The sequence below is a fragment of the Mercenaria mercenaria genome, chromosome 16 (genome assembly GCF_021730395.1).
Source record: "Mercenaria mercenaria strain notata chromosome 16, MADL_Memer_1, whole genome shotgun sequence".
NCBI lineage: Eukaryota > Metazoa > Mollusca > Bivalvia > Venerida > Veneridae > Mercenaria > Mercenaria mercenaria.
Window position 1 is genome coordinate 55,009,233 of NC_069376.1, and position 13,430 is coordinate 55,022,662.

A 13,430-nucleotide genomic window follows, 5' to 3' on the forward strand; every position below is an offset into this window, starting at 1 on the left:
TGTACATTAATGACTGGAGGCAAGATATTTCAGTTAAGTCTTCATTATCACTTTATAAAGAATTAAAAACGAACTTTGTAATCTCTGACTATTTGTTAAAACTTAGTAATGTTAAATACAGAAATGCCATTGCACAGTTACGACTATCCTCTCATCAGTTAAATATAGAGACTGGAAGGCACCGTAATATCCAAAGAGACGAAAGGAAATGTACTCTTTGTGAGAAAAATGATATTGAAGATGAGTTTCGCTTCATTCTTATATGTCCTGTATATGATCATTTGAGAAGTATTTATATACCTAGGTACTACAGTAGACGACCTAACATGATAAAATTCATAGAAATTCTCAATGTTTCAAATGTAAAGATATTAAATAAATTAGCATTATTCTGCATTAAAGCATTTAAGCAGAGACAAAACTGTTTAAATTATCTGTATGATTAATGTATACTCCAATTATAAAAAAAGTATCCATATGTTAAACGATATTGTTAAACATTAGAGATGTATGGTATACTTAGTAATTATTATAGTGCATATATTTAGTGTCTACACGTGGGTGGTATTGTAGCTAAGAAGAAAGGTAACTGATGGCTTGGGAGTTAAATGTAACTTTTAAAATAATGCAGTCTTACATGATACTGTTTATGTCTTATATGGTACTTTCCGCAATCTCTATTCACTATCAGGTTCGAATGCACTTGTATTGGTTTTAACGATGATACCATAAAGCATAAAATATAGCCTCAGATAAATCTTAACTTTCGTTTCGCAAGGTTTATCAAGTCTAGGCAACTCTGGGCAGAACCAGTGCTGTTTTGGTAGTTGGTAACCCTTACAATTTCGTTTCGGTAAGGATTTGCACTATTGTTTAATGCAGTTTAATTATACTTATTATTGAACAGCGGCGTGTGTCATAATATTAATGCATTCTTGGGCTACATGATTAATTTATTGCCATTAACAAAGTAAAGTATAGTTTGCTTCTCGTCTTGACTTTGATTCACCTAAACACAAGTAATTGATTATATTGTTAGATTGTGAAATTTGATCTCATTCATTGATATGTAAAAAATGTCATTACACCATATATAAACACTTTGCTAAATTTATCAATGGAGTCAAAAATTAATAAATTAGTTAGTACTAATTTGGTAGCTAAAAATTAAGAGGTGCAATTTGAACAATTTAAGCATGCTTTTAGTTTATTTTATTTCATATGTATATATATTGTTATACTCTCTCGTATACACGCATGCTTGTACAGTTTATGTGACGATGAACGTCTATGTTCAAGTCAAGTTGTTAATAAAACTTCTGTTCTGTTCTGTTCTGTTCTGTTATAACTATGTGGTATTTGTGAGATATTTCAGTATCATACTTCAGTTGGTGGTCATGTGATATATTACTGAATGTGTGTATTATAGAAATGTATATGCTGATGCTGCCCACATAAAGTGGGACTCATGCTTATTTGTAAATAAACTAAACTAAACTAAACTGCGCGCATTTCAGATATCTTAATGAAAGTGGTCTCATATTATAGAGATAGTATCCAAATTTTAAATTTTGAAAAGCAATTGAAAAATTCTTGTTTTTTGCTTATATATAACATGCAAGACCAAAAAATCTTGAATTGATCATTTTGAGCATGTTGTTTTAATGTTTTTTAATTTCCATGTAGCCGCTCCTGCAGATAGTCCTACCTATCAAGCTATTGATAATTATTGCGGGAATAACTTCTCTCAATGATGGAAATTGTGAGATACATGCATATTGTTATATATCAGAAAATGGTTTTTAAGTCTAATAAAATAAATTCAGAGCCACTATTTAATCTGAATTTAGATATGATGTTTTCGAACCATATCATATATAAAAATAAGAAAAACTATTCAATATTTACCATGAGAATTAACATGACATTGAAATTACTTTTCACTAAGCTGTGACATACAGATGTATGGATGAATGCAAGATAGGATTATTATCTGAGTCATTGAGTGTTGTGGTCTCTCAAGCAAGTTTGACTGTACTTAAAATTAAATCTCTAAGTATAGCACTGAAGGCTATGTCAGCTTGACATATTAAGATATCATTTCATGATTCAGACACGCAAGTATGGAGAAGAAATTTTAATTATCTTCAAACGATTTACCAAATATAATATTAATCAAGTTTTGCAGTCATTAAGTTACACTTGCATCGTAATCTAAACACGCTAAATGAAACGATATATATACAATACTGTGGAAAAAATGATCTTAAAATGTATGAAGCGTAGTGAATGCCGCAAAATAAGTTTTTATGCCTTTTTAGTTGTTTGGACCTCATTACTTGGTTATATGGGCATAAGTTGAAGTGTCATTGAATTCGTGAAATAAAATAGGAATAAAAAGCACCTGATAACTCCGTTCGAATAATAGAACAGACAGCAGCCTCATACCATAAATGAAATGATTTAATGGAAGAGTAGAAAATTTAAACCTCTTTCGGCCAGCGGTGTGGAGTCAGCGGTGTGGAGTCTAATTACACGCTTATACACTTACCATTGCTACATTACATACAATGTATTGTTCAAGATTGTACGATACTACACTATGTCTACCTCTCACATGTACATGTAATTACAGTGTTAAAACCAAGATGTTGTAAAAGTTGCCAATCGTTAGTTAAAAACTGATATAACTTATGACCTAAAATTACATTAAAGCTCAATCTCGATTTTTTTTTCAGCTAGAGCTGGGCTTAAGTCTATCAAATATCGAAAGAAGCAATAAAACAGATCAGGCCAGGGTATGAGGCTAGTACTAATGTTTGCGCATATATTAGTAAACTGTATTTTTGTAGATTTGTATTTCAGAAGAAAATACAGGACCGTAGCAAGGTTGATATTTTTTGGTCTTAAACACCACATACCTCCACTCCTCCCCTTCATAAAAAACTACAGATCATTTGCGCAAATTATTTAGATTTCATCTTTTTCGGTCTCCTACTTACGAGGACATGTTTGAAGAATTATCAGACCTCAACGTTCCAGTCGTTCAGTTAAGACGTTCCACTTTTTAATGAAATTTATTAGCAAGTGCAGTGAGTGATAAAACACTTCTGTTGCATATGCATATCTGAAACTCTGGGATACGGTCAAAATAAATATTTTATATTTGCTCAATGCAGATTTTGGTACTCCTAGTCCTACAGCTTAGTAAATATTTCACAACTGTGATTCATTTAATAACTTCTACTGTAGACCTTTATTTCACTGCAAATGTTCATCTTGCTTAAATGTAGATAAATACCATACTGGTTAATACCAACAAAAGTTTTACCACTATTACAAGAAATGGATGTCAGGTTAGCATGATTTGAAATCCTTTCATGATCGTTTCATGATTCAGACACGCCAGTAGAGAAATTTAAGTAAACTTAAAAAGATTTATAAGATATAATACTGAATCAAGTTACCGGTCAAAAAATGTCTACTGTCTGTGTCAAAATAACAGTATATGTTATCAGATACATTTGCGTCATAATCTAAACGCCTCTAAATGCAAAGAAAAGTATCTAAAATACTATGAAAAAAAGGTGAAATTGCTTTCAAATGTAAATAGCAAAATGCATACCCACAAGGTAAGTTTTTTTCCCTTTTAGTTGCTTGGATCTCATTACTTGGTAATATGGGAATAAATTGCAGTGTCATTGCATTTGTAAAACAAAATGAGAGAAAAAAGCTCATAATAACAGCGTTCGAATAATATAAACAGAAAGAAACCATAATACTGTAAATGTAAGGTAATTCAAAAATAGCAGGACAAAACAGTGTCTTATACCAATGAGAGACGTATTTAGCTACTTTCATTCCAAAGAGCGTGACAGAATAAGTTTCCAGTCAAATTTAGAATTTAAATGATCAGTAGCAAAACTCTTTCGGTCAGATGTGTTGAACCTATTGATAACTTCTTGTTACACGTTTATCCTTACCATTGCTTCAAAATTGTACTCGTGAGTATTTTATACGAATAAAAAATTATATATTTATCATACTAGAAAAATTATATTCGTGTAGTACACTTTAATTCTTACAACTTTAAATACATCCATAGTGTCTGTCTAAAACAAATTATGTCAAACATTGTAGATACTAGTTTAAACTTTGATCTTCCTTATTCAGTTTCAAATAAGCCCCAGTATTGTAGTATCAGCCGAAGTGTTGCCCATAAGTATATCAAAACAATGTCTTAGTATTTTTTATTCGGCACAATAGAATAGTCAGTTTGCGAAGTTTCTTGATTGGCCGCTTAATGATTAATACCTGTAAGTGACCGCTAAGGCAAAATGTGATTTGAACGTAGTGAAATTTATTTGAGTCACTCTAGTCACTTCGCTTAGGTCCCAGTCTAGAAGGTGGCATCTCGGACGACAACGATCTTTCTATCGATTCGTTGGTATTCATAATTAGCGTGGGTGCATCACGTGATCGCCCACTGCTGATAACGGAAACATTGCCGCAGCTATTTAATTTTGAACAAGAATTTGTGTTTTTTGGGACAGTTATCGTCAGGATACATAAAGCAGCTGAGTATTTGTTTCATTAAAGGGTAACGGTGTGACTTGGCACTGGTGACTGGGTCCATTCTTGCGAGGAGGCGGTGTATTCAGGTACTTTGGTGTGTAAACAAAGGAAGTCGGGCTCCGACTCGGAGAACAAAGAACACGATATGGCCCTATCAGTGGCAATTTTTGGCCACAGTTTTGTAGCACGGCTTCAGAAAATGATTGACAAAGGCACGATGCCGCATAATTTAGGTCTTGATGATAAATATTCTATATGGTGCAAGGGAATCGGGGGCCTTTCTTTACGGCGCCGCATTCAGTTGCACTCGCAGGATAGCTTCCTTGCAGGGAGGGACCTAGTCATTATCGACATTGGCTCGAACGATATATCATTTCCTCATTTGTCAGTAAATCAATTTGCAATTAACTTGACAAGTTTTGCAGCATATTTGATACAAGGTCTTGACGTGAAAAAAGTGGCTGTATGTCAAATTATTCGGAGGGACGCTGAACCTTTCAGTGGGTATAATGACCGTGTCATTAATGCAAACATTGCAATTGAGGCAGCCATTAAAACGACAGGTCTGCCAATTGTTTTATGGAAACACCGGTGTGGTTTATGGAATCCATCTGGGGATATTTTTGAGTCTGACGGCATCCATTTATCCAAGTCAGTTGGGTATCCAAAATATTTGAGGAGCATCCGGGACTGTATTATTAGGGTGTCGGCATGGAAATTGTAATGTCATCATACTGTGTAAATGTGCGTAATTGGGTTGTGCATTTATACTGCAAAATTGTTGACCGTCATTTTTGCACAACAATAGCTTTTGTATATGTAATAATTATGCTTTTGTTATTGAGAGATAGCTGATTGCTATTTTATTGGGGCATGTTAGCTATGCCTTTATATACATTATAGCTGATTGCTATTTTACGTGCATAACTGAGTTATGCGCTTATATTTTAGATATAGCTGATGGCTATTTTGATGTACATAACCGAGTTATGTTTTTTCATTGTGATATAGCTGATGGCTATTTTTAGGTACACAACTGAGTTGTGTGTTTTTAGTACATTTTAATTGTGCATAATTTTAGTGGGATTCTTGTCGATTTCGGGCGAAAAGGAAAGGAAAAAAGAACAAAATAATAAATAACATATAGTTTTGAAATAATTCAAGGGGAACAATCCAAAAAGCTTAACTACAATAAAGCTGTTGCAGTTATTTCCCTTGCAAATTTTTTTTTTTTTTTTTTTTTTTTCTCCGTATGTGAGCAGCCAGGCTGTTTGCACATGCAGCAAGAATATGCATGTATTCCTGATCTTATAGAAAATGAATAAGTAAATGAACTAGGTACATAAATAATTCTACAGGAGGCTCACACTATGTTGCTATTTATTGTTTATTTTATTTTAGACATGGCGAGTTCAGCTAAGAAAAGACGTGAAGAGAGGGAGCAGAACCTTGTACAGTCAACAGTAACGGCTGTATTAAAAGCACTGAAAGAACAGGGGATTGTTCCTGAAAAAGCAGATAATCAGAACAATGAAAAACAAACAAGCAAAAAGGCTGCTCAAAAACAAACACAAAAACCAAGCAACAAACATGCGCATCCTCCTGTTAGTGAAGTGGTATCAAATGAAACCATTGATTATGCCGATGACAATAACACACATGATACACAGCCAAACAATCATATTGATATTGAAATAGACAGTGACACACTGGATATACAGAGAGTCAAAAACACACAGGAAGTCACAGTTCAAACTATTAACAATGTCAACGCAAATTCTTCGAGTCAGGGTAAACAGACAGGGGAAGGCGATATCCGTGAAGACATTACAGCCCTACTGACAGGCGGTGGCAATATACATCTTCCCTCCCCAGGTATTGTGCCGCAAACGGATTTGTTTGCTTGTGGTGCCGCTCTTGGGTCATTAGTGCCTCTAAAACTTAAACAAGCAATTTGGAACAATGACTTTGTAGAAATGTCTGACATTCTCTCAAAGAAAGAAAATAGAGATCTGAACCTTAAAGTGTCTCCCCAAGGTAGACTGTCACTGGAAGCCCCGGCACCAAAGTCCCAGAACCTTAACATTACACAATGGATAACAGCATTTTTAACATTTATAGATGTTTATGTTCAAAAGCATCCAGCCGAAATTTCTGGTTTATTGGTATATGTTAATTTAATAAGAGACCTGGAGCGGGTATATGGAGGTGAGGTAGCAAATTTCTATGACCGCAATTTTAGGGCATACCGCCAACATCAAAATTTACCCTGGGGTCATCTGCAACAAGAACTATGGCTGAAGGCTACCACCTTGATTGCTAGACAAGACGGTCAAATAAGAGCGCTAAAACCAACCAGACCTTGCTTCAAATATAATAAACAAACTGGTTGTTTTGACAAAAACTGCATGCATCCACACATTTGTTCTTTTTGTAGAAAATCACACCCTGAGTACAATTGTTTTGCCAAACAAAGAAGCATGCGTTCTCCACCTCCACCTCCATCTACAAACTCCGGTCCAGTAGCTGTTGGGGTTAAAACTAGTAATTTTCGTCCCAACACCGGTAAAAAGTAATATTTTAGATATCTATTTGGTTGGCTACCCGGATCAGGAAAAATCATTTCTTATAGATGGTTTCAAAGAAGGCTTTAAGATTCCATTTCAAACAGGAAAACTACCCGTACCAAAATCTTGTAAGAACCACCCTTCAGCCCTTCAAAATGAAGAAATAACTACACAGAAAATATTACAAGAACTTCAAAATAAAAGAATTTTGGGGCCTTTCGAATCTCGCCCAGAAAATTTGATCTGCTCTCCATTAGCCCTTGTTCCAAAATCTGAACAGGGTAAATTTAGGCTCATACATGATCTTTCTTTCCCAAAAAATAAAGCAGTAAATGATTGCATAGATAGACAGTTTACGGAAGTTAGTTACGATTCGATTGATACAGTGGTAGAAAACGTTAAAAAATGTGGTAGACATTGTCTAATGGCGAAAACTGACATTGAAAATGCATTTCGTTTGGTACCTATTCACAAAGAATCACAATTTTTGCTAGGATTTTCTTGGAAATTGGGTAATAAAAACTATTACTTTATTGACTGCTGTTTAGCAATGGGCCTAAATATTTCTTGTCAAATTTTTACAAGATTTAGTAATGCCTTACAATGGGTGATGGAGTCAAAATTCAATGCCACTATGAGCCACATAATAGATGATTTTTTCTTTGTCGGTCCAGCCAATACAGAAGTATGTCACAACAGTTTGTCAACATTTTTAGAAATGTGTAAACATATCAATATTCCTATAAAACAGGAAAAAACGGTTCTACCAACCACTTGTTTAAACCATTTATGGAATAGAGGTGGATTCAGATGCTATGGAAATCAGACTACCCGAAGATAAAATTGTAAAAATTAAATCACAACTTCAGTCTATTAAACAACATCGTAAGGTCACCCTAAAACAATTTCAGTCTGTTTTAGGTTTGCTAAACTTTGCCTGTGGCTGTGTAGTCCCTGGACGTGCATTTCTTCGCAGATTGTATGACTTAACAAGGGGGATATTGAATCCACATCATTTCATAAGGTTAAACACAGAAGCAAGGGCAGACATTTCCATGTGGTGTAACTTCATAGATTCATTTAATGGTCGTTGTATGTTTTTGAGGGATGAATGGATTAATTCGGATGTATTGCATCTAAGTACGGATGCAGCATCAACAGTAGGGTGTGCGGCAGTTTTTGGGTCAGAATGGGTAGCAGAAAGGTGGCCAGATCATTTTCATTCTCATCACATTAACATTTTAGAACTTGTTCCTATTGTTATTGCAGTAGAGCTTTGGGGTGTTAAAATGGCTAACCACAAAATAATATTTCATTCTGATAATGAAGCTACCGTTCATGTGATAAACAAAATGACTTCTAAAGACAAGATAATGATGAACTGGGTTCGCCATTTAGTTCTTTTATCAATGAAGCACAATATCATTTGTAGGGCATTGCATGTACCGGGCCGAAACAATTTGGTAGCTGATAGTCTTTCTCGTTTTGAATTTCAGAAAGCTTTCCAATTGGCCCCACACCTGAAGCGCAATCCCATTCCAATCCCAGAACATCTGTGGGAAATTTGACTGCTCAGGCCAAAAGCATACTGTCGCACGCCATTAGTGAAAGAACAAAGAAACTTTATCTATTATATTGGAAACGTTATGTTAGTTTTTGTGAAGACAACAATACGCTACACCACCTGCCAGTATCAGTATCAAATTTGTTGAATTTTTTGGCTAGCCTCATTTATAAAGGGTACAAAAATAATACTGTTGCCGCACATTCGTCAGCTTTAGCGTATATAAATAAAGCTTTTGGGTATGATGACTTCAGTGGCTCATTCTTGGTGAAGCAATTCTTCAAAGGGGCAAAAGATTTTAGGGATTCTGAGATAGGCGACTCTCGTTTACCAATTACCTATGAAATTTTGCGTCAGCTTGTTACAGCCTTACCTAAGGTGATACCAAACCTGTATGCACGGGTTGCTTTTGCAACGATGTGTATACTAGCATTTCATGGGTTTTTGAGAATTGGGGAGATTTGTGTGAAACCAGGTAAAATAGAAGACTCTGTCTTACAATTTTCTGATGTCAAATTAGTCGACATTGATGGGATAACGGTTGGTGTGGAACTGCGGTTACGGAAGTTCAAACATAGTAAACAGGCGGTTACTTTGTTTTTGCCTGTGTACAAGCGCAAGTCATGTGTATGTCCGGTAGCTGCCACACAACTTTATTTGTCAGTTGCTAAGCATGTAACGGGACCTTTTTTTCAATTAGAAAGTGGGACAGCGATAACTTATCGTTTTTTCAATGATTACCTGAAAGCGGCGATAGGATTTATAGGTTTAGAAACATCAAAATACAAAGCACACTCCTTCAGGATTGGTGCTGCCACTCATTGTGCTATTCAAGGCTTTCATGAAGATGCAATCAAAAGAATGGGCCGCTGGAAGTCTAGTGCATTACAGAATTACGTTAGATTACCTACCTTAAGTCTATAAAGCTGAACTGTATGTCTCTGGCTATTCTGAAGGAGGGCAGTACAAGACTGCTCCTGCATGACTAGGTTTGATGTATAGTTGTATTATGTTCATACCAAGAAGTTATGGTGCTTTATTTTGGAATATGCAGAATGATTGATATGCATATAGTTTTCGTTAATGGATAAGGAACGGGGGCCAGTATAAGACTGCTCCATAGGAATGATTACTTATTATAACAGTTAGTTTGTATTGAGGAGGCCAGCATAAGACTGCTCCTTAAGATAGTTTGTATTATCAATTTGTTAGTTTAAAGGAGGACAGTAAAAGACTGCTCCTTAAGAAATTATTTATTATGAAAAATTCTATGTTGAAAAAGGCCAGTACTGGATTGTTTCCACACAGGAAATTATATGGAACAGAAGAAACTGTCGAGTATGATTGTCACTGATTGTTCAAGTTATCCTGTTTGTTATACCATAATAGAAATCCTAGTCTTTTTTCATGTTAGTATAGAATTACAAGAGGTCAGCAGAAGTCTGCTCTTGTTTTGGGAACCTAAATGAGATTATTATGAGCTTTTCGCACGGCGTAATTTTACCTTGTTTTTTATATATACATAGTACTTTTATCCTGCAATTTAGTTAGAAATTTGTTATAATTGACCTACATAAACTAGTCTGGTTTCTGGGGTGGGGGCAACTTGCATTTGCAATCACAAGTTGTTGTGGCGGTTTGGACCCCACCTATGTGTGTTGTTTATATGCAGACATATGTCCGGTGTATATTTTCTATATTTTCGTCATATAAAATAAATGACATTTCCACTGAATATGCCTTGTGTTGATTATATCACACATATGAACCAGTAACCAGACTAGTGCCTTGTCTTATTTGAAGGTGGTGGTATCTGTGACAGGAAGGGATTCAAATGTGATTTGAACGTAGTGAAATTTATTTGAGTCACTCTAGTCACTTCGCTTAGGTCCCAGTCTAGAAGGTGGCATCTCGGACGACAACGATCTTTCTATCGATTCGTTGGTATTCATAATTAGCGTGGGTGCATCACGTGATCGCCCACTGCTGATAACGGAAACATTGCCGCAGCTATTTAATTTTGAACAAGAATTTGTCCTTCCTCCTCCCCAGCCACCACCTTAAAACTGGCAAAATGTTAAGATTATTGTGTCTTAGTCTTGTGTTATATTCTGCTCGAGCGTAGGCTTACATGCCACGCCTTAAGAGTTTACTTTTAGTCTAGTCGTTTATTTACTTGATGGTAGTATAATATGAGTTTACATTGTCTAGTCTCCTTATTTCCTTGATTTTTGATAACATGTTATACTTTTACATTGCTGTGGCGGTTTGGACCCCACCTATTTGGACCCCACCTATGTGTGTTGTTTATATGCAGACATATGTCCGGTGTATATTTTCTATATTTTCGTCATATAAAATAAATGACATTTCCACTGAATATGCCTTGTGTTGATTATATCACACATATGAACCAGTAACCAGACTAGTGCCTTGTCTTATTTGAAGGTGGTGGTATCTGTGACAGGAAGGGATTCAAATGTACTGTATACGTCTATCACAGTTCAACATAAATGTCCTTTATATGTGATAAAATAGGCCTGTTAAATCAATCAAATAGCTATTTCTAAACATTCACAATGACTGCATTTTTTATTCGTGTAACATTCGGATCCCGAATTAATATTCGCATTCCCCCCATCGTCATTTCGTACTTGGGCACTTATAGCCGGAGCAATGATTTACGGAACCTCGGGATCGGGAGGTAGGGCACTAGAAAAGTTTACATACCTACGTTTTCTAGCTACTTTATGTCTAATTTCCTACAATATAATTTTTTTTTCAAACCTAATTTATTTCAAAGTATGGTTAAGATTCAAAATAAATCGATGAATTTGTTGGTGCCAAAAGCAAAATCATTTGAAACTTAATGATTTATCATTATAGTTTATACGTATTTCATTTTTATCAAAATATCATTGATGGAGAATGGCGCAGTTAATTTTCATTTATTTTGAAGAATATTAAGCGCGAAATTTTTGTTGAAGCAGACGATAGATAGAACATGTGGTATCGTGAGCAATTGATGAAACTCCATTTATGTTGTATTCATTAATTAATATGGAGTTGAATGTTCTTTTCAACCTAATGAAGTTTTATTTTAATTTCACGCCGCAAACTATTTGTGAAAACGCATTTTGCTCTTTCCTCTGTGGCGAGTTATACTGATATCCAGTCTTTGTAGCAACAGCCTTGTCATTGTATGAAAGAAGATTTTTTTTATAGTAAACTAATGTCCTTTTCAGCATGAGAGCAACATTAGAAGGAACTTTAATTTTAGGGAAAATTGTTTGAACATTTTTACATTTAATTTTTCTCGTATGAGACAAATCAGCAGCTCCATCAAGAAGAATATTATAGACATACACCTCACAAAAAGTAAGTCATGTGTTGCATTCGAGACCTCCATCGCAAGAAAGACATTACAAACGAACCATAAATCGGTATGAGTACCCGGGGTAGATCGCGGAGTGAAAGGGTAATTTTTCTCTTTAATATAAAAACAGCGCAACAAAGTGTGTTTTTCATATCATATATCCTATTTTTGGGGGAGCCCCCACAAACCCTCCTATGGAGGAGGGTGGGACACAAACCTTCCAAATTAATGCCTGTCGGGGCTTTGCCTTTACCATTCAAATTTACCTAACAACCACGAACAGACGCACATACTCGTTTGCCTCGGTAAAATTTAGTCTCTCACTACGGTCATATATAGTGTAATTATTCGTGATATTAAGAAAATGGCGGAAAACAGTTTAATAAATTAAAACGAAATAATAGTGCCTCAGTTCGGTTATGCCTTTTAAGATGGTGACCCAAAACATATCCTTTTTTCTCATAATCTTGGCAGAAAAACAGGGAGGCACCGGCCTCCCTGTGCCTCAGTGTAACTACGGGCCTGAAATATTTATAACTTTTAGCAGCAATTACCTTACCAGCAATTACGTACCTTATACGCTGGTACTCTATTACAGTTTATAATAGTACATGTATATTGATTACCGGACCTCTAGCCTGCCCAGTACGGGTTGTTTAGAGGTCCGGTAACCGGACCTCTAGACTCCGGGTCTAGAGGTAGCCACTTGTGGATAGGGATGGGCATTTTTGAGGGGGTTTCTTACTAGTCACCATGTATTCAGTTTGACAGAAAAAACAATTATAATCCAAAGACCTTTTTAACTCTTGTACTACTTCCATGGCTTCTGACAAGTCGGTCAGAATGTTTGCACATCCGGGATTAGTCTAAATAATGAGACCTCGGGTAGACTGATTTTACATTTTAATATTTCACGCTGTCTACCTAGAGGATGGGGATATCGACCAGTCAAAAAAGTATAACGGTATTCAACTCGCGAGTACAATTTGCTTGGACTAATCCGGGATAGGCTACAGTCATTCTGTTGACATTTCTAAATCAACGCGTCCATCCGGACAATGGCGCTGTCTAAAGCATCTTGAGACTTTGACACTTCTAGTGACCTATTGATCGATCCCATACAACTCGAACTCGCTCAAGGAAGTTTCCGATGTCCATTACTTAAATTTGTCATTATTTGATATTAGCTGGCTGTTTTTTTTTTTGTTTTTGTTTCATTTTTGTTTCTTTTTTTTGTTCAGTCTTTCGCAAATCGCGCTCAAATGAATAACGAGCTTTCTCATTGGTTGATAGAAAAACAATACCTTACCGTACTATACTGCATCCGGTTAAAGCCGGGTAAACCGCA

General features: G+C 35.6%; 1 protein-coding gene across 3 annotated transcripts; it reads left to right on the forward strand.

The window, feature by feature from the left end:
- Positions 1–4,341: 4,341 nt before the first annotated feature.
- Positions 4,342–11,086, forward strand: LOC128549722 (uncharacterized). 3 transcript variants are annotated; one of them, XM_053527129.1, is made up of 3 exons: positions 4,342–4,600; positions 5,977–6,450; positions 8,639–11,086. In XM_053527129.1, exons 2-3 carry the CDS (start codon positions 5,979–5,981, stop codon positions 9,628–9,630), a joined length of 1,464 nt encoding a protein of 487 aa, XP_053383104.1. In that variant the 5' UTR covers positions 4,342–4,600; positions 5,977–5,978; the 3' UTR covers positions 9,631–11,086. The 3 variants fall into 3 exon arrangements, with proteins under 3 accessions (XP_053383104.1, XP_053383105.1, XP_053383103.1); XM_053527130.1 differs by having other exon boundaries at positions 4,342–4,576; XM_053527128.1 differs by having other exon boundaries at positions 4,342–6,450.
- Positions 11,087–13,430: the final 2,344 nt, after the last annotated feature.

Coding starts and splice junctions, on each gene's coding strand:
- LOC128549722 (XM_053527128.1), top strand. CDS start 5,946: ATGTTGCTATTTATTGTTTATTTTATTTTAGACATGGCGAGTTCAGCT. Junction 6,451..8,638: donor TATACATCTTCCCTCCCCAG/GTATTGTGCCGC, acceptor TTTGAATTTCAG/AAAGCTTTCCAATTGGCCCC.